Genomic DNA, 20683 nt, shown 5'->3' with positions numbered 1-20683 from the left:
ATTTACATTGTTTTCCCCATTATTATTATTATTATTTTAAATATACCAACATACAAATATGAGCATTCTTAGCATGTGAACATTCCATTCTTGATATATAATCAGTGACGCACAGTATTACCACATAGTTGTATATTCATCACCATGATCATTTCTTACAACATTTACATCACTCCAGAAAAAGAAATAAAAAGAAAAAATAAATAACTCATACATACCACACCCCTTACCCCTCCCTCTCATTGATCGCCAATATTTTAGTCTGCTCAATTTATTTTAACATTTGTTCCCCTATTATTTATTTATTTTTAATCCATATGTTTTACTCATCTTCCATACTTTAGATGAAAGGAGCATCAGACACAAGGTTTTCACAATTACACAGTCACACTGCGAAGGCTGTATCATTATGCAGTCATCTTCAAGAAACATGGCTACTGGACCATAGCTCTTCAGTTTCAGGCACTTCCCTCTAGCCTCTCTAATACACCTTAAACTAAAAGGGGATATCTATATACTGCATAAGAATAACCTCCAGGATAACCTCTTGGCTTTATTTGAAATCTCTCAGCCACTTACACTTTATTTTGTCTCATTTCTCTCTTCTCCCTTTCAGTTGAGAGGATTTTCTCAATCCCTTGGTGTTGAGACCCAGCTCATTCTAGGATTTCTGTCCCACGTTGCCAGGGAGGTTTACACCCCTGGGAGTCATGTCCCACATAGAGAGGGGGAGGGCAGTCAGTTTGCTTGTCGTGTTGGCTGACAGAGAGATAGGCCACATCTGAGCAACAAAAGAGGTTCTCTGGGGGGTGACTCTTAGACCTAATTTTAAATAGGGTTAGCCTATCCTTTGTGGGGATAGGTTTCATATGAACAAACCCCAAGATTGAGGGCTCAACCTAATGCTTTGGTTGTCCCCATTGCTTGTGAGACTATCAGGAATTCTCTAAATTCCCCTCAGATTTTTAGCAGAGTACTGATCAGTGATGCATGGGAGGAAGCCTACCCTCTTAGCCATCCAGAAGGATTCAAGGGAATAGTACCTATTTACACAGTGCCATACTTTATGGGGCATTGGGACAAGTACTCATGAAGGACTTGTCTCAGTGGTGAGGAATAAATAGCCCTAGAATGAGCATTGCTCTGGACCTGTTTAAGAAATCATAAAAGGAACATTTGAAAGGATCAGTCCATTCCCAAGGTAATTAACTATATCCCTAAATGAAGCTCAGAAAGATTTATAGGAATACAAAAATTCCAGCACTAACAGGGTAGAATTCACAATATCTGTCTTCCCACTGCAGATTACTACATGTGGAGAGGTCAGGAAAACGCAATTTATGATGAGAAAAATCAGTCAGTTGACCCAGAACTGACACAGATGTTAGAATTTTCAGAGAAGGACCTTAAAACTGTTGCCATAACTGTATCCCATATGCTTAAAAAATTAAGTAGCAATATGGATGATATTATAAAACTTCAAACCAAACTTCTGGAGATTAAAATTGTAGTGAATGAATTGAAGAATATACTGGGTAGGATTGACAACAGATGACATAATACAGAAGATTAGTGGACTTGAAGACTTGCGATAGAAACTGTCCAAACTAAAATACCCAAAGAAAAATAATAATTAAAAATAAAGAGGGGATCGAGTGGCCAGGATGGTGGTTTAGCGAGGTGAGGAATTTAGTTCGTCCTCCAGAACAACTGCTAAATAGCCAGGAACAGTAGAGAACAACTCCTGGGGTCACGTCAGTGATCGGACACACAGCATACCCCACTCTGGACCAGCTGGACAGGCTGAGCCCCCCCAGAACTGTAAGTTCCCCAAACCGTGGGAGCTGGCACCCCTCCCCCACAGCTGCTTTCCAGAGGGAAAAGGCAAGGGACTTTACCAGCAGCAGGGGCTGAGCACAACTAAGCTTCAATTGTGGAGCTAATTCACAAATTCTGACTACTAAAAGTAGGCCCCCAGCTCAGCTGAACCTGGTCAAAGCAGAGGTTGCTGATTTTTGCTCCAGGACTGAGAGGGCAGGGCTGTCAATAAAAGAAAAAAGAAAAAAAGAAACAGGGATTTTGGATCTGATAGCACATAATACCTGAAAGGGTCTGGTCTCTGAAGGAAAGGAGGGAGCACATAGGATCTGAAGGTACACAAAGCAACATACCAAATTCTGCTCTTGATTGGCAAACCTAAGGAATGGGGGTCCTGCTCTGAGAAGGATTTTTCTCTTTTTTGGGGGAGGGAGGGGCTACGTTTCTACAAAGGCTGTACTGCCTTTGGATATAGTGGCAGGGCATCCAGGCTGTAACTGCCACAGGTGTAGACAGAGACAAGCTTGTTTGAGAGCTTGTCTGGAGCCTGTGCCTTCCCCAGGAGAGGGGCGGGGCCCAGCTCAGGTGTATTCCCTCCCTCAAGGAATTCAGACTCCAGGGTTTGGAAATTTGAAGCAATTAAAGCCAGCCCACAACCTCTCCTCTGTCTCCACCACACCCCCAGCAGGGAGAGTCTGCTGAAGTTAAAGGTACCGCATTACCTAATGCTTGTGGGACCCACAGGCAGATAAGTGCCACATACTGGGCAGGATAGGAAAATCACAGAGTCCAGAGACTTCACAGGAAAATCTTTCAACCTGCTGGATCTCAACCTCAGGGAAAACTGACGCAGGTGACTCCTTCCTCCTGACAGGAGGCCAGTTTGGTCTGGGAAAATCCAGCTGGGGTCTATAATACGTAGTAGACCCTCTTAAGGGTGGGAGGTTGGGGGAAAGGCACCATACAGGCAGGGCAAGAAACAAGAAAACAAGAACTGAAAAATTCTCCTCTGTTAAACAAAACCTAAGTTAGAGGTCCAGAAGAAGCTGAACTGAATGTCAAAGAACAGACAGACAAATTCATCCAGCAAGAAAACCCTAGGTAAAAGAAGTGAAAGCAATCTCCAGAATAAACTAATTAAGGTACTTAAATGCCTAGACGCCAGCAAAAAAACCAAATCACACTAGGAAAATTGAAGATATGGCCCAGTCAAAGAAATAAATGAACAATTCAAATGAGGTACAGGGGTTGAAAGAATTTATTCAGAATGTTTGAACAGACATGGAAAACCTCATCAAATCAATGAATTGAGGGAGGATAAAAAGAGGGCAAGGAATGAACAAAAAAGAAGAAATTGAAAGTCTGAAAAAAATCACAGAACTTATGGGAATGAAAGGCACAGAAGAAGAAAAAAAAAAGAACAATGGAAACCTGCAATGTCAGATTTCAAGAGGTAGAAGTTAGGATTAGTGAACTGGAGGATGGAACATCTGAAATCGAACAAGCAAAAGAAAATATAGGGAAAAGAATGGAAAAATACGAGCAGGGATTCAGGGAATTGAATGTCAACATGAAACGCATGAATATACGTGTTGTGGGTGTCCCAGAAGGAAAAGAGAAAGGAAAAGGAGGAGAAAAACTAATGGAGGAAATTATCACTGAAAATTTCCCAACTCTTATGAAAGACTTAAAATTACAGATCCAAGAAGTGCAGCATACCGCAAAGAAAATACATCCAAAATAGATGTACTCCAAGACACTTACTAATCAGAATGTCAGATGTCAAAGAGAAAGAGAAAATTTTGAAAGCAGCAAGAGAAAAGCAATCCATCAAATAAAAGGGAAGCCCAATAAGACTATGTGTAGATTTTTCAGCAGAAACCATGGAGGCAAGGAGACGATGGGATGATATACTTAAATTCCTAAAAGAGACAAACTGCCAACCAAGAATTCTATATTCAGCAAAATTGTCCTTCAAAAATGAGGGAGAATTTAAAACATTTTCAGGCAAAAGAATCACCGAGTGAATTTGTGACCAAGAGACTGGCTCTGCAGAAATACTGAAGGAAATACTAGAGGCAGATATGAAGAGACAGGAGCGAGAGGTATGGAGAAAAGTGTAGAAAGGAAGACTATGAGTAAAGGTAAAAAGAAGGAAAATTAGATGTCACATATAAAATCCAAAAGGCAAAATGGTAGAAGAAAGTACTACCTGTACAGTAATAACACTAAATGTTAATGGATTAAACTCCCCACTCAAAAGACACAGACTGGCAGAATGGATTAAAAAACAGGACCCATCTATATGCTGTCTACAGGAAACACATCTTAGACCCAAGGGTAAACATAGGTTGAAAGTGAAAGGTTGGGAAAAGATATTTCATGCAAATAACAATCAGAAAAGAGCAGGAGTAGCTATACTAATATCCAACAAATTAGACTTCATATGTAAAACAGTTAAAAGAGACACAGAAGAACACTATCTATTAATAAAAGGAGCAATCCAACAAGAAGACATAACAATCATAAATATTTATGCACCGAGCCAGAATACTCCAAAATACATGTGGCAAACACTGAAAACACTGAAAAGAGAAATAGACACATCTGCCATAATAGTTGGAGACTTCAATTCCCCACTCTCATCAATGGACAGAACATCTAGACAGAGGATCAATAAAGAAACAGAGAATTTGAATATTACAATAAATGAGCTAGACTTAACAGACATTTATAGAACATTACACCCCACAACAGTGGGATACACCTTTTTCTCAAGTGCTCATGGATCATTCTCAAGGATAGACCATATGCTGGGTCACAAAGCAAGTCTCAATAAATATGAAAAGATTGAAATCATACAAAACACTTTCTCAGATAATAAAGGAATAAAGCTGGAAATTAATAATAGGCAGAGTGCCAGAAAATTCACAAATATATATGTGGAGACTCAACAACACACTCTTAGTAGGCCAAGGAAGAAATTACAAGAGAAATCAGTAAATGTCTCGAGGCAAATGAAAAAGAAAACACAATGTATCAAAATTCATGGGACGCAGCAAAGACAGTGCTAAGAGGGAAATTTACTGCCCTAAATGCCTATCAAAAAAGAAGAAAGGACAAAAATCGAGAAATTTACTGTCCACTTAGAAGAACTAGAGAAAAAACAGCAAACTAACCCCAAAGCAAGCAAATGGAAAGAAAGAATGAAGATTAGAGCAGAAATAAATGAAATTGAGAACATGAAAACAATTGAGAAAATCAACAAAGCCAGAAGTTGGTTCTGTGAGAAAGTAAGATTGATGGACCCTAAGCGAGGTTGACAGAAGAAGAGAGAAGATACAAATAAATAAACTCAGAAATAGAAGAGGAAACATAACCACTGACCCCACAGAAATAAAGGAAGGAATGTGAGGATACTATGAACAACTTTACACTAATAAATTCAACAATGTAGATGAAATAGACAACTTTCTAGAAAGGCATGAACAGCCAACATTGACGCGAGAACAAATAGATGACCTCAGCAAACCAATCACATGTAAAGAAATTGAATCAGTCATTAGGAAGTTCCCCAAAAAGAAAAGTCCAGGACCAGATTGTATCACATGTGAATTCTACCAGACATTCCAGAAAGAATTAGTACCAATCCTACTCAAACTCCTCAAAAAAATTGAAGAGGAAGAAAAGCTACCTCACTCATTCTTCAAAGCCAACATCACCCTCATATCAAAGCCAAAGATATTACAAAAAAAGAAAACTACAGACCAATCTCTCTAATGAATGCAGATGCAAAAATCCTCAACAAAATTCTGGCAAATTGAATCCAGCAGCACATTAAAAGAATTATACACCATGACCAAGTAGATTAATCCCAGGTATGCAAGGATGGTTCAACATGAGAAAATCAATTAATTAATGTAATACACCGTATCAACAAATCAAAGCAGAAAAACCACATTATCATCTCAATCGATGCAGAAAAGGCATTTGCCAAAATTCAACATCCTTTCTTGTTGAAAACACTTCAAAGGATAGGAATAGAAGGGAACTTCCTCAAAATGATAAAGGGGATATATGAAAAACCCAGAGCTAGCATCATCCTCAATGGGGAAAAACTGAGAACTTTCCCCCTAAGATCAGGAACAAGACAAGGATGTCCACTATCACCACTGTTATTCAACATTGTGTTGGAAGTTCTAGCCAGAGCAATCAGACAAGAAAAAGAAATACAGGGCATCAAAATTGGAAAGGAAGAGGTAAAACTCTCACTGTTTGCAGATGATATGATGCTATATATCCCAAACCCCCCAAAACCCCAGCAAAACTACTAGAGCTAATAAATGAGTACAGCAGAGTGGCAGGTTACAAGATCAACACTCAAAAATCTGTAGTGTTTCCATACACTAGTAATGAACAATCTGAGGGGAAATCAAGAAAAGAATTCCATTTACAATTGCAACTGAAAGAATAAAATATTTAGGAATAAATTTAAGAGATGAAAGACCTATACAAGGAAAACTACAAGAAATTGTTAAAAGAAATCACAGAAGACCTAAATAAATGGAAGGGCATACCATGTTCATGAATTGGAAGATGTCAATTCTACCTAAATTGATTTACAGATTCAATGCAATACCAATTAAAATCCCAAAAACTTCTCAGAAATAGAAAAGCCAATAACCAAATTTATCTGGAAGGGCAGGGTGCCCTGAATAGCTGAAAGTATCCTGAGGGAAAAAAAAATGAAGTCGGAGGTCTCACGCTACCTGACTTTAAGGTGTAATATGAAGCTACAGTGGTCAAAACAGCATGGTGCTGGCATAAAGATAGATATACTGGCCAGTGGAATAAAATAGAGTGTTCAGATATAGACCCTCTCATCTATGGACAGTTGATCTTTGATAAGGCAGTCAAGCCAACTCACCTGGGACAGAACAGTCTCTTCAATAAATGGTGTCTAGAGAACTGGATATCCATATGCAAAAGAATGAAAGAGGATCCATATCTCACACCCTATATAAAAATTAGCTCAAAATGGACTTCCTGGAAGATGGCGGCTTAGTAAGACGCGCGGATCTTAGTTTCTTCTCCAGGACACCTACTAGGGGAGTAGAAACGATACAGAAAGCGCCCAAAGCCACAACAGAGATAAAAAAAGACAGCGTACCCCATCCTGGAACGGCTGGCTGGCTGAGAGAAGCAGCTCGGGTGAGATCGCCGAGGCGCGCGGGCCTTACCGGGCGGGGTGGCAAGCGGCCGGAGTTACTCCCTTCCCCCTTCCCGGGCCGGCTGGGAGAATTGGAGAGGCGGTCCCCTGAAACAAAGACGGCTGGCGCCCACACCACGCGCAGCCCCCGGACCAACTGAGAGAATTGGATCGGAAACCCCCAGGCCGCGGAGAACGGTGACGGGTGGGGGAGGCCCCTTCCAAACCCGTGACTCCCGGGGAACGTGCACTCTCCCGGGCGGGCCGCTGCCGCTGGCGCCCTCCCGCCACGCTTGTTGCCCAGGGCCGACTAGGAAATTCGGACGGGCTCTTTCCCGGGCTGCGGCGACCAGCAACCCTCCCTGCGTTCGGACCGAGGGCCGGCTCAAGCCGCTTCGGCTAGCGAACCCCCAGGACGGCGAGAGTTTTCCAAAGTTTAAGGTCCCACAGCACCTTTTACTGGTGGGACCCGCAGACAAACGTGTGCCACGAGCGCCACCTACTGGGCAGGATAAGAAAAACAGAACCCAGAGATTTCACAGAAAAATATTACAACCTTGCTGGGTCCAACACCAAGAAAAATCTGAATAAATGCCCAGACGCCAGCAGCAGAAGATAACTGTCCACGCTCAAAAGATTGAGAATATGGCTCAGTCAAAGGAACAAACCAATAGCTCAAATGAGACACAAGAGCTGAGACAACTAATCCTGAATATACGAACAGAAATGGAAAACCTCTTCAAAAATGAAATCGATAAATTGAGGGAGGACATGAAGAGGACATGGGCTGAACATAAAGAAGAAATAGAAAAACTGAAAAAACAAATCGCAGAACTTATGGAAGTGAAGGATAAAGTAGCAAACATAGAAAAAATAATGGATAGTTACAATGATAGATTTAAAGAGACAGAAGATAGAATTAGTGATTTGGAGGATGGAACATCTGAATTCCAAAAAGAAACAGAAACTATAGGGAAAAGAATGGAGAAATTTGAACAGGGTATCAGGGAACTCAAGGACAATATGAAGCGCACAAATATACGTGTTGTGGGTGTCCCAGAAGGAGAAGAGAAGGGAAAAGGAGGAGAAAAACTAATGGAAGAAATTTTCACTGAAAATTTCCCAACTCTTATGAAAGACCTAAAATTACAGATCCAAGAAGTGCAGCGCACCCCAAAGAGATTAGACCCAAATAGGCGTTCTCCAAGACACTTACTAGTTAGAATGTCAGAGGTCAAAGAGAAAGAGAAGATCTTGAAAGCAGCAAGAGAAAAACAATCCATTACATACAAGGGAAACCCAATAAGACTTTGTGTAGATTTCTCAGCAGAAACCATGGAAGCTAGAAGACAGTGGGATGATATATTTAAAATACTAAAAGAGAAAAACTGCCAACCAAGACTCCTATATCCAGCAAAATTATCCTTCAAAAATGAGGGAGAAATTAAAACATTCTCAGACAAAAAGTCACTGAAAGAATTTGTGACCAAGAGACCAGCTCTGCAAGAAATACTAAAGGGAGCACTAGAGTCAGATACAAAAAGACAGAAGAGAGAGATATGGAAAAGAGTGTAGAAAGAAGGAAAATCAGATATGATATATATAATACAAAAGGCAAAATGTTAGAGGAAAATATTATCCAAACAGTAATAACACTAAATGTCAATGGACTGAATTCCCCAATCAAAAGACATAGATTGGCAGAATGGATTAAAACACAGGATCCTTCGATATGCTGTCTACAGGAAACACATCTTAGACCCAAAGATAAATATAGGTTGAAAGTGAAAGGTTGGGAAAAGATATTTCATGCAAATAACAACCAGAAAAGAGCAGGAGTGGCTATACTAATATCCAACAAATTAGACTTCAAATGTAAAACAGTTAAAAGAGACAAAGAAGGACACTATATACTAATAAAAGGAACAATTAAACAAGAAGACATAACAATCATAAATATTTACGCACCGAATCAGAATGCCCCAAAATACGTGAGGAATATACTGCAAACACTGAAAAGGGAAATAGACTCATATACCATAATAGTTGGAGACTTCAACTCACCACTCTCATCAAGGGACAGAACATCTAGACAGAGGATCAACAAAGAAATAGAGAATCTGAATATTACTATAAATGAACTAGACTTAATAGACATTTATAGGACATTACATCCCACAACAGCAGGATACACCTTTTTCTCAAGTGCTCATGGATCATTCTCAAAGATAGACCATATGCTGGGTCACAAAGCAAGTCTCAACAAATTTAAAAAGATTGAAATCTTACACAACACTTTCTCGGACCATAAAGGAATGATGTTGGAAATCAATAATAGGCAGAGTGCCAGAAAATTCACAAATACGTGGAGGCTCAACAACACACTCCTAAACAACGACTGGGTCAAAGAAGAAATTGCAAGAGAAATTAGCAAATACCTCGAGGCGAATGAAAATGAAAACACAACATATCAAAACTTATGGGACGCAGCAAAGGCAGTGCTAAGAGGGAAATTTATTGCTCTAAATGCCTATATCAGAAAAGAAGAAAAGGCAAAAATTCAGGAATTAACTATCCATTTGGAAGAACTGGAGAAAGAACAGCAAGCTAACCCCAAAGCAAGCAAAAGGAAAGAAATAACAAAGATTAGAGCACAAATAAATGAAATTGAAAACATGAAAACAATAGAGAAAATCAATAAGGCCAGAAGTTGGTTCTATGAGAAAATCAATAAGATTGATGGGCCCTTAGCAAGATTGACAAAAAGAAGAAGAGAGAGGATGCAAATAAATAAGATCAGAAATGGAAGAGGAGACATAACTACTGACCTCACAGAAATAAAGGAGGTAATAACAGGATACTATGAACAACTTTACGCTAATAAATACAACAATTTAGAGGAAATGGACGGGTTCCTGGAAAGACATGAACAACCAACTTTGACTCAAGAAGACATAGATGACCTCAACAAACCAATCACAAGTAAAGAAATTGAATTAGTCATTCAAAAGCTTCCTAAAAAGAAAAGTCCAGGACCAGATGGCTTCACATGTGAATTCTACCAAACGTTCCAGAAAGAATTAGTACCAATTCTCTTCAAACTCTTCAAAAAAATCGAAGTGGAGGGAAAACTACCTAATTCATTCTATGAAGCCAACATCACCCTCATACCAAAACCAGGCAAAGATATTACAAAAAAAGAAAACTACAGACCAATCTCTCTAATGAATACAGATGCAAAAATCCTCAATAAAATTCTAGCAAATCGTATCCAACAGCACATTAAAAGAATTATACATCATGACCAAGTAGGATTCATCCCAGGTATGCAAGGATGGTTCAACATAAGAAAATCAATTAATGTAATACACCATATCAACAAATCAAAGCAGAAAAATCACATGATCATCTCAATTGATGCAGAGAAGGCATTCGACAAGATTCAACATCCTTTCCTGTTGAAAACACTTCAAAAGATAGGAATACAAGGGAACTTCCTTAAAATGATAGAGGGAATATATGAAAAACCCACAGCTAGTATCATCCTCAATGGGGAAAAATTGAAAACTTTCCCCCTAAGATCAGGAACAAGACAAGGATGTCCACTATCACCACTATTATTCAACATTGTGTTGGAGGTTCTAGCCAGAGCAATTAGACAAGAAAAAGAAATACAAGGCATCAAAATTGGAAAGGAAGAAGTAAAACTATCACTGTTTGCAGACGATATGATACTATACGTCGAAAACCCGGAAAAATCCACAACAAAACTACTAGAGCTAATAAATGAGTACAGCAAAGTAGCAGGTTACAAGATCAACATTCAAAAATCTGTAGCATTTCTATACACTAGTAATGAACAAGCTGAGGGGGAAATCAAGAAACGAATCCCATTTACAATTGCAACTAAAAGAATAAAATACCTAGGAATAAATTTAACTAAAGAGACAAAAAACCTATATAAAGAAAACTACAAAAAACTGCTAAAAGAAATCACAGAAGACCTAAATAGATGGAAGGGCATACCGTGTTCATGGATTGGAAGACTAAATATAGTTAAGATGTCAATCCTACCTAAATTGATTTACAGATTCAATGCAATACCAATCAAAATCCCAACAACTTATTTTTCAGAAATAGAAAAACCAATAAGCAAATTTATCTGGAAGGGTAGGGTGCCCCGAATTGCTAAAAACATCTTGAGGAAAAAAAACGAAGCTGGAGGTCTCGCGCTGCCTGACTTTAAGGCATATTATGAAGCCACAGTGGTCAAAACAGCATGGTATTGGCATAAAGATAGATATATCGACCAATGGAATTGAATAGAGTGCTCAGATATAGACCCTCTCATCTATGGACATTTGATCTTTGATAAGGCAGTCAAGCCAACTCACCTGGGACAGAGCAGTCTCTTCAATAAATGGTGCCTAGAGAACTGGATATCCATATGCAAAAGAATGAAAGAAGACCCATCTCTCACACCCTATACAAAAGTTAACTCAAAATGGATCAAAGATCTAAACATTAGGTCTAAGACCATAAAACAGTTAGAGGAAAATGTTGGGAGATATCTTATGGATCTTACAACTGGAGGTGGTTTTATGGACCTTAAACCTAAAGCAAGAGCACTGAAGAAGGAAATAAATAAATGGGAACTCCTCAAAATTAAACATTTTTGTGCATCAAAGAACTTCATCAAGAAAGTAGAAAGACAGCCTTCACAATGGGAGACGATATTTGGAAATGATATATCAGATAAAGGTCTAGTATCCAGAATTTATAAAGAGATTGTTCATCTCAACAACAAAAAGACAGCCAACCCAATTACAAAATGGGAAAAAGACTTGAACAGACACCTCTCAGAAGAGGAAATACGGATGGCCAAGAGGCACATGAAGAGATGCTCAATGTCCCTGGCCATTAGAGAAATGCAAATCAAAACCACAATGAGATATCATCTCACACCCACCAGAATGGCCATTATCAACAAAACAGAAAATGACAAGTGCTGGAGAGGATGCGGAGAAAGAGGCACACTTATCCACTGTTGGTGGGAATGTCAAAGGGTGCAACCACTGTGGAAGGCAGTTTGGCGGTTCCTCAAAAAGCTGAATATAGAATTGCCATACGACCCAGCAATACCATTGCTAGGTATCTACTCAAAGGACTTAAGGGCAAAGACACAAACGGACATTTGCACACCAATGTTTATAGCAGCATTATTTACAATTGCAAAGAGATGGAAACAGCCAAAATCTCCATCAACAGAAGAGTGGCTAAACAAACTGTGGTATATACATACGATGGAATATTATGCAGCTTTAAGACAAGATAAACTTATGAACCATGTAATAACATGGATGGACCTAGAGAATATTATGCTGAGTGAATCCAGCCAAAAACTAAAGGACAAATACTGTATGGTCCCACTGATGTGAACGGACATTCGAGAATAAACTTGAAATATGTCATTGGTAACAGAGTTCAGCAGGAGTTAGAAACAGGGTAAGACAATGGGTAATTGAAGCTGAAGGGATACAGACTGTGCAACAGGACTAGATACAAAAACTCAAAAATGGACAGCACAATAATACCTAATTGTAAAGTAATCATGTTAAAACACTGAATGAAGCTGCATCTGAGCTATAGGTTTTTGTTTTGTTTTGTTTTGTTTTGTTTTGATTTTACTATTATTACTTTTATTTTTTTCTCTATATTAACATTCTATATCTTTTTCGGTTATGTTGCTAGTTCTTCTAACCAATGCAAATGTACTAAGAAATGATGATCATGCATCTATGTGATGATGTTAAGAATTAATGATTGCATGTGTAGAATGGTATGATCTCTAAATGTTGGGTTAATTTCTTTTTTTCCGTTAATTAAAAAAAAAAAAAAGAGAAGGGATAATTGGAGATGAAGGGATACAGACTGTACAACGGGACTGGATATAAAAACTCAGAAATGGACAGCACAATACTACCCAATTGTAATGCAATTATGTTAAAACACTGAATGAAGCTGCATGTGAGGTATAGGTTTTTTGTTTTTGTTTTTTTTTGTTTTTTTTTCTTTCTATTATTGTTTTAATTCTTATTATGTTGTCTTTTTATTTCTTTTTCTAAATCGATGCAAATGTACTAAGAAATGATGAATATGCAACTATGTGATGTTATTAAGAATTACTGATTGTACATGTAGATTGGAATGATTTCTAATTGTTTTGTTAATTCTTTTTTTAATTAATAAAAAAAAAAAAAAAAAAGAAAAAAAAAAAAAAATTAGCTCAAAATGAATCAGAGAAATAAACATTAGATCTAAGACCATAAAACTGTTAGAAGAAAATGTAGGGAGATATCTTATAAATCTTATACTAGGAGGCGGTTTCCTAGACCTTACACCCAAAGCACAAGCATTGAAGAAATAAATGGAAACTGCTCAAAATTAAACACTTTTGCGCATCAAAGAACTTCATCAAGAAAGTAAAAAGACAGCCTACACAATCGGAGACAATATTTGGAAGCAATTCAGATAAAGGTCTAGTATCCAGAATATATAATGAGATTGTTCAAATCAGCAACATAAAGATAGACAACCCAATTACAAAATGGGCAAAAGGCTTGGACAGACACTTCTCAGAAGAGGAAATACAAATGGCCAAAAGGCACATGAAGAGATGCTCAACTTCCCTGGCAATTAGGGAAGTGCCAATCAAAACCACAATGAGATATCATTTCACACCCACCAGAGTGGCCATTATCAATAAAACAGAAAATGACAAGTACTGCAGAGGATGTGGACAAAGAGGCACACTTGTCCACTGTTGGTGGGAATGTCAAATGTTACACCAATTGTGGAAGGCAGTTTGGCGTTTCCTCAGGAAGCTAAATATAGAATTGCCATATAACCCGGCAATACCATTGTTAGGTATCTACTCAGAGGACATGAGGGTGAGGACACAAATGGACATTTGCACACCAATGTTTATAGCGGCATTATTTACAATTGCTAAGAGATGGAAACAGCCAAAATGTCCCGAGTGGCTAAACAAACTGTGGTATATACATATGATGGAATATTATGCATCTAAGAATAAAGTTATGAAGTATGTAACAACATGAATGGACCTTAAGGACATTATGCTGAGTGAGATTAGCCAGAAACAAAAGGACAAATACTGTATGGTCTCACTGATGTTAACTGACATTAGTGAATAAACTTGGAGAATTTCATTGGTAACAGAGACCATCAGGAGATAGAAATAGGGTAAGATATTGGATAATTGGAGCTGAAGGCATACAGATTATGCAACAGGACTGATTGTAAAAACTCAGAAATGGATAGCACAATACTACCTAACTGTAATACAATTATGTTAAAACACTGAACAAAATAAATAAATAAAGAGGGCAGGCCATGGTAGCTCAGCAGGCAGAGTTCTTGCCTACTGTGCCGGAGACTTGGGTTTGATTCCTGGTGCCTCCCTATGCAAAAGAAAAAAGAACTAATAATAATAAAATAAAGAAATAAAAAGAGAGGGGAGAGAGAGCAGGACAGAAAAAGTATTTGAAGAAATTGTGACCAAAAATTTTCAAAACTTGATGGAAACTATAAACCGTCAGATCTAAGAAGCTCAACATTCCCAAACTGAACACAGAAAAACTACACAAAGGCATATCATAATGAAGTTAATCAAAACCAGTGATAAAAACCATCAGAGGAAAGGAGACGTGGGTTAAATCAGTGACAGAGGAACAGTGTTAAGGATGATCGCAGGTTTTCTGTTGGAAGCAGTGCAAATGAGAAGACAGTATGTAATATTTTTAAAGTACTGAAAGAATAAACCCCCCAAACTGTTAACTGGAATTTTATACTAGTAAAAATAACTTTCAAAAACAAAAATGAAATAAGGATGTTTTCACATATACAAAACCTAAAAGAATTCATTGCCAACAGGCCTATGTTACAAAATATGTTAAAGGACATTCCTTAGGCAGAAGGAAAATGATTCCAGTTAGTAATTTAGGTCTATACCATGGAATAAAGAGTAACTGAAATGATAATTACATGTCAGTATATGATTAGTTTCTTACTTAAATCTCTCTAAAAGATAATTGACTTTTCTGACAAAAATAACAGTGTTTTGCAGGACTATAAGATATGCCAGAGCAAAATGCATGACAACAGCAGCAAAACAGTGGGAGGGGAGAAATGGAAGTATACATGAAGTGGTATGATGTCATTTGAAAGTAGACAGATAAATTGAAGATGAATACTATAATACCAGAGCAATCACCAAAATAACAGTGCAAAACGTTATACCTAATAATCCAACAAAGAAGATAAAATGGAATAATAATAAGAAAATACTGATTACTCTAAGACAAGGCAATTAAAGGGGAAAAAGAACAGATGGGATGAATAGAAAAAAATACAAACTGAAGCATAACCACCTGACTCTTTGAGAAGATGAATGAAAGTAATGTACCTCTAACTGCTTTCATCAGGGGAAAAAAGGGAGAAGACTTAAGTTACCAATATCAAGAATGAGAAATGTGCTAGACAAGTCAAAAATGACAAGGAATGGGACTCTTGGGGAGCTGCAAACTGGTCCTGCCCCCTTCCCCACCAGTGGCTGCTAGGCTGCTGTGTTTTCACCATGATTACAGGGCTGTTCGTTTTCAAGGCTCCTGTTGAGCTGGGGAAAGCGGGAAGTGAATAGAAGAAGTTAAAATGTTATAGAGCTTGCTGTTCTTACCAAGATTCAGCCGTTTTTCTTGAATAAATGCTCACTGGATTGTTGTAAGCCTTTGATTTAACTTCCATAATTTTGAAAAAGTTGATTTTCACAGTTTTTGTTAGAGCCCTTTTATTATCCCTGCCTAAATTCCTCCTGGGGGTGTGCAGTGTGCTCCCACTCCTGGGGATCCTTTCACTCCTGCTCCATCAGTTCAGGTCCGTCTGCATTTGCTCGGGCCCAAAGCCCATTCAAAATGCTTTTTCCTTTGTTGTATTTATCATGAATAGCAAAGAATTCAGGCTGCTCACATCCCATTTGTTGAAGATAGAAATTAATATCTTGTATCTAAATATCTTTCTCTTTGCTTTTCACCATTATAGGGAATATCTATGGAATCATTTGCTATTCATTAAGTTTCTTTAACTTTTCACTTTAATTAAAGAAATTTTATGATTATGATACCTCTTGATTTAATGTGTGCTGTAAATCATAACAAATAAGCATATTTGACAATTTACTATGATAGTGGTGCAGTGAGAAAGAATTAAAAAAAGAAGAAAGAAAGAAAATATAGGTCCTGTCCCTAGAGCGTATCTAAGCTAATTGGGAGAATACAACTAGAATTAGTAATTCTCAGTTAGTACACCTATTATAAAATGTTTGCAGAAAGAACAAAGGAGAAGTCAGAATAATGTAAGCTCTCTGTTTTCATTTCACATGTTATATATAATAGATAATGATTGATTCACTCAGTGAGTTCTCCACATTGTCCAGGTTCTGCGCTGGACCCTGGAGATGAAGCATACCAAAATACATGAGCTTTCTGCTCTCTTTGAGCTAGCATCCTAGGGAGGGAGGCAGCCAATAATAAGCAAGCAAGTAAATATTTATAACTAGTGATCATTGCTCTGAAAGAATAAAGAGGGATAATGCTACTTTAGATAAGGTGGCCTGGGAAGATCTTCCTGAGCAAGTTAGAGCTAAACTGAAACTTGGGGATATGAGAAGGAAGAACACATAGGGCAGGATGCTAGAGGCCAAATATTCCAGGAGAATTGAAAGACTCTGAAGGAGGAGGGATCACTTACCTTTGGGGGGTAATAGGAGGCTACTGTGTCTGGATTGTAGTAACCCTGAAAGAGAGTGTTATATGGGAGATGTCAGCAGTGTCCAAATGACACAAGCCCTTGGAGGCTGTGGTGCAGAATTTTGGGTTCTATCCTAAGGGAAAGGGAAGCCATGGAAAGGGATTAAGGAATGAGGAACAGGACTTGATTTATATTTTTTAAATCAGCAGCTATATAGAGAGTACATTGTAGGATGGAAGTAAAATAAACTGCTCTAAGTCTTATTCCTACACTTGTGCCAACAGAAGGAAAGTCAGCAGTGACTCTATGAAATGGTCTCTGTGTGGGAAACCATGTAATATAATGGAAGGGTCAAAGGATTTGGTGCCAGAAATATCTGCCTTTGAATCCCAGCTGGAACACTTTCTAACTTTGTGAATGTTTGCAAGTAATTTAACCTCTCGAAGTTTCTCTAAGTGTTTTCTTGCTTGTAAAATTGGGAAGTATAATACGCTTATGGGTTACAGTAAGAAATATGTTAGGTGGTTTGTAGAAGTACACTTAGAGACACTCCAAAGGTATTCTCGCCTCTTACCTCTTCCTAGTGTGGAGCTTTTCTATAGCACAGAAATTAAGATGGCTGTTTCCCGCAGGGGTACCCGATGTTCCTAACCATTTGGGTATAGACGGTGAAATGTTACAGTGCTACTGGGTGTGGGGAATGGAATAGTCCCTAATACCACTGACTTCATTTCCATCTCAAGAAGAAAGTTGACTTTCGGGCAGAGGGAACTGTTCCCATTTGCTAGCCATCTGAGTTACTGATTCTCTAATTTAGTGGCTTTACTTTAAGAATTTGGAGCAAGAGAGAAAAATAGATAATTGTGGTTAAGAGTGCTGGCCTTGGATCAGACAGACTGGGGTTCAAGTTCTAGTTCTGTCACTGACTCGCTGTAGGACCTTAAGCAAGAATCTCTGTCCTCAATGTCTCCATCTGTAACAGGAGGACAGTAATAGTGCCTTCCTCGTGGTGGGGTGTTAAGGATTACGGCACAGCCTTTAGCTGAATAACATATATGTCAAGGTGGCTAGCATGGTGCTTGGCACGTAATTCTCTCTTTACCAAGCATTTTTCTCCACAACTGTTACTACTATTATTGTCATTACTGGTCTTCAATGAAAATATATTTTGCCACCTGCTCTTGAGATAGAGTACAATGGCAAGGTTATTTTCTGAACAACCTGCATATTATGATGCCCCACTCAAAGGTAAGAATGAAAACAGAGATGGCAATATGCTAGATTGTGACCATCTGACTTTCTGCCAACCAGAACTCTCCGTTTAAAAAAAAAAGAAGAAAGAAAGAAGAGTAACTTGTGTGTTTTTTATTTTGGTTTTGTTTTGCTGCTTTTGCATGTTGTAGGTGGACAATCAGCTCATTGGTACCACTCAGCCCTTCATGCTCTATGTGACTCCCCTGAGCAACGAGAATGAGGACATTGAGACTGGCCCTGCTGTCCAAGTCAATGCAGTGAAGTTCCCCAGTAAGAGTGCACTGACCAACATCTATAAGGTAAGCTGGAGGGGTGGCCAGGCCGGGCCGGGGGTTGATAATATGCCAGATGATGATTATTCTCACATAACCCGGTCTCAGAGCAGCAATGCAGGGTAAAGATGGAAATAGTTCTGTGTGGTTAAGCCACCCTCATGTAACTTACTTAGTTGTTTAGGGGAAATTTAAAGGAGCTTCTCTTAGCAGTTTATATTCTCATTTGTTCTTTTTTTTTTTTTTTATTATTAATTAACAGAAAAAAAAGAAATTAACCCAACATTTAGAAATCATACCATTCTACATATGCAATCAGTAATTCTTAACATCATCTCATTTGTTCTTTTAAAGACCTTGCAGGTGGTAGTGGTAGTACTGAGTTCATAGGTGAACAGAGTCTATTCATCAGAGTGAAATTGCTGTGGGAAAGTAGAGCATCTTCTGGATTGATCAGGACCAGGCATGATCCAGATATATTATGAAAATAGAATAATCTAGAGATTATTGAAAAAGGGGTGAGAGGGATCTGACCTTGGGCCAGACTTCTGCTATTTAAGCTGGCACGTTTTTACTAAAAGCAGATCATTCAAAAGTGGTAAACTCACTTTCCTAGCAAGGTCTCCATGTATAAGCAGCTAACTCTGGACAAAATGGAAACAAAGTGCGAACAAGTATTCCCTGTTCATCAGTACTAATGGCATAAAGGTTGTATATAGCCTTCAAGTCCACAAGCTCAGCCATGCTGTTCCTTAAACTGGCTGTCTTCCATCTGAGTGTAGCCCCCTGAAGTTCATCCGTTAGGGTGCATCTGAAGCTGTTCTGTCCTAACGAGACGCAGATGCCTCTGGACCAAACAATAGGATGGTAAATCATCTACTAAACATCTTCTGGAGTTTTGGTTTTGTATAGCAATGTAGAGAGAGATGAGCCATTGATAACTTGGAATATATCTCTGATTATAGAATCACACGAATAAAGAAGCCGTAGTATGTAATTGGGGTTTTCTTAATGGCACAGGTGAAAATGCCTTCTGTTCACTTCTGAATTTATTCATTTCTAGCATTTGATGATCACGGCTCAGAGATTCACGGTGCAAATTGAGGAGAAACTGCTGCTGAAACTGCTAAGTTTCTTTGGCTATGATCAGGCAGAATCAGGTAATACTGAAGGTTCTAAGGTTGTATCTGGAAATAGGCCCAAAGATGGCATTTTTTAGTCTGCTTGTGAAAATCAGTAGCCTGAGAATCTACTTTTCCACATAGCCTGAGCTGGAATCCTGAGGTTTATGTTTCAGTAGTTCTCTTTCAAAGTATTTGCTTGTTCTCTGAGTTATACCTGTGTCATAAGCCAGCTAATCGGAAGCTCTTCTGGGATCCTGGAATACCCATTGGTAAGCTGGTGGAAAGCAGTATACTACTATTCTTTGCTTCCCATTTTTTAATTCATCTCCTCTAGATAACAGAAATGCTGTTAGTCATTTAGCAAACCACTTTGTTTCCTAACATTTGTTTATTAGACAGACTTAGGGCCAAGAATCAGAAATCCCTTGGGCAGTTCATTTGTTCGGTTCAGTTGAGGGAAAAAAAATTGGCTAGCCTCAACTCCTTAACTTTTGACATCCATATCCTTATGCTTTAATGTAATTATAAAGGTTTCTAGTTACTTTACTCTCTTCTTTGGGAAGGAGAGTAGAATAAACTATTGAAAGACCTAAATTCCCAGCAGTGCTACAGAAATAATTTACCTATTGTTTCTTTATTTTAGATTCTTCATCATGGCATTTTCTCCTGCTTTTCATGGGCTTTGTAGGACAGCCTAGAAAGACTTCCATAATGCCTAGTCTCTTGAAGGCTAAATTAAATATTGAGCCTGAAGAAATAAGACAGAGACTTTAACTGCCTGCATTGGCTAGAGAAAAAAAGTCACTATGTGTGCATATGTTCATACACACACACTACAAGCAAAGTATTTTTGCTCTTCCTGTCCAAGACTTAGAATATAATCTGTCAGTGTAATTGGGATCAATAACTAAATTCCCATCTGTTTAATGTTTTGTTTTCCATTTTGGGTTGAAACACCAGTGTTTATTTGTATTCAGACAGTCCACTTGAGACTTTGCCTGCCAGGTATCCTTGTTTTGATACCTTCCTGAAAATTTTGTTTTTAGTTTGATTAGACATGCTTTTCTTGTTAGTTTTCGTATAAGTTGATCTAAATACATTTCTCCTCAAGTTTTGTATAGTAGATATAGACATTAGTAAAATCTTCTCTCCTTCCTAAAGCTTTTTTTCTGTTTCCT

The 20683-nt window shown here is 38.3% G+C and overlaps 1 protein-coding gene across 7 annotated transcripts in view; it reads left to right on the top strand.

Moving 5' to 3' along the window:
* The window catches only part of VPS13D (vacuolar protein sorting 13 homolog D), a 354551-nt gene that overhangs the window by 185303 nt on the left and 148565 nt on the right, over positions 1-20683 (top strand). For all 7 annotated transcript variants that reach the window (XM_077151248.1, XM_077151249.1, XM_077151246.1 and 4 more), the window contains 2 exons: positions 18259-18408; positions 19445-19541. In XM_077151248.1, coding sequence (XP_077007363.1) covers positions 18259-18408; positions 19445-19541 — 247 coding nt within the window. The remainder of the gene's footprint in view (positions 1-18258; positions 18409-19444; positions 19542-20683) is intronic.

This window comes from Tamandua tetradactyla, chromosome 2, assembly GCF_023851605.1.
Source record: "Tamandua tetradactyla isolate mTamTet1 chromosome 2, mTamTet1.pri, whole genome shotgun sequence".
In the NCBI taxonomy this organism is placed as follows: Eukaryota; Metazoa; Chordata; class Mammalia; order Pilosa; family Myrmecophagidae; genus Tamandua; species Tamandua tetradactyla.
The sequence above is the reverse complement of the archived record's forward strand: the minus strand, read 5'-3'. Positions and strand labels throughout refer to the sequence as shown.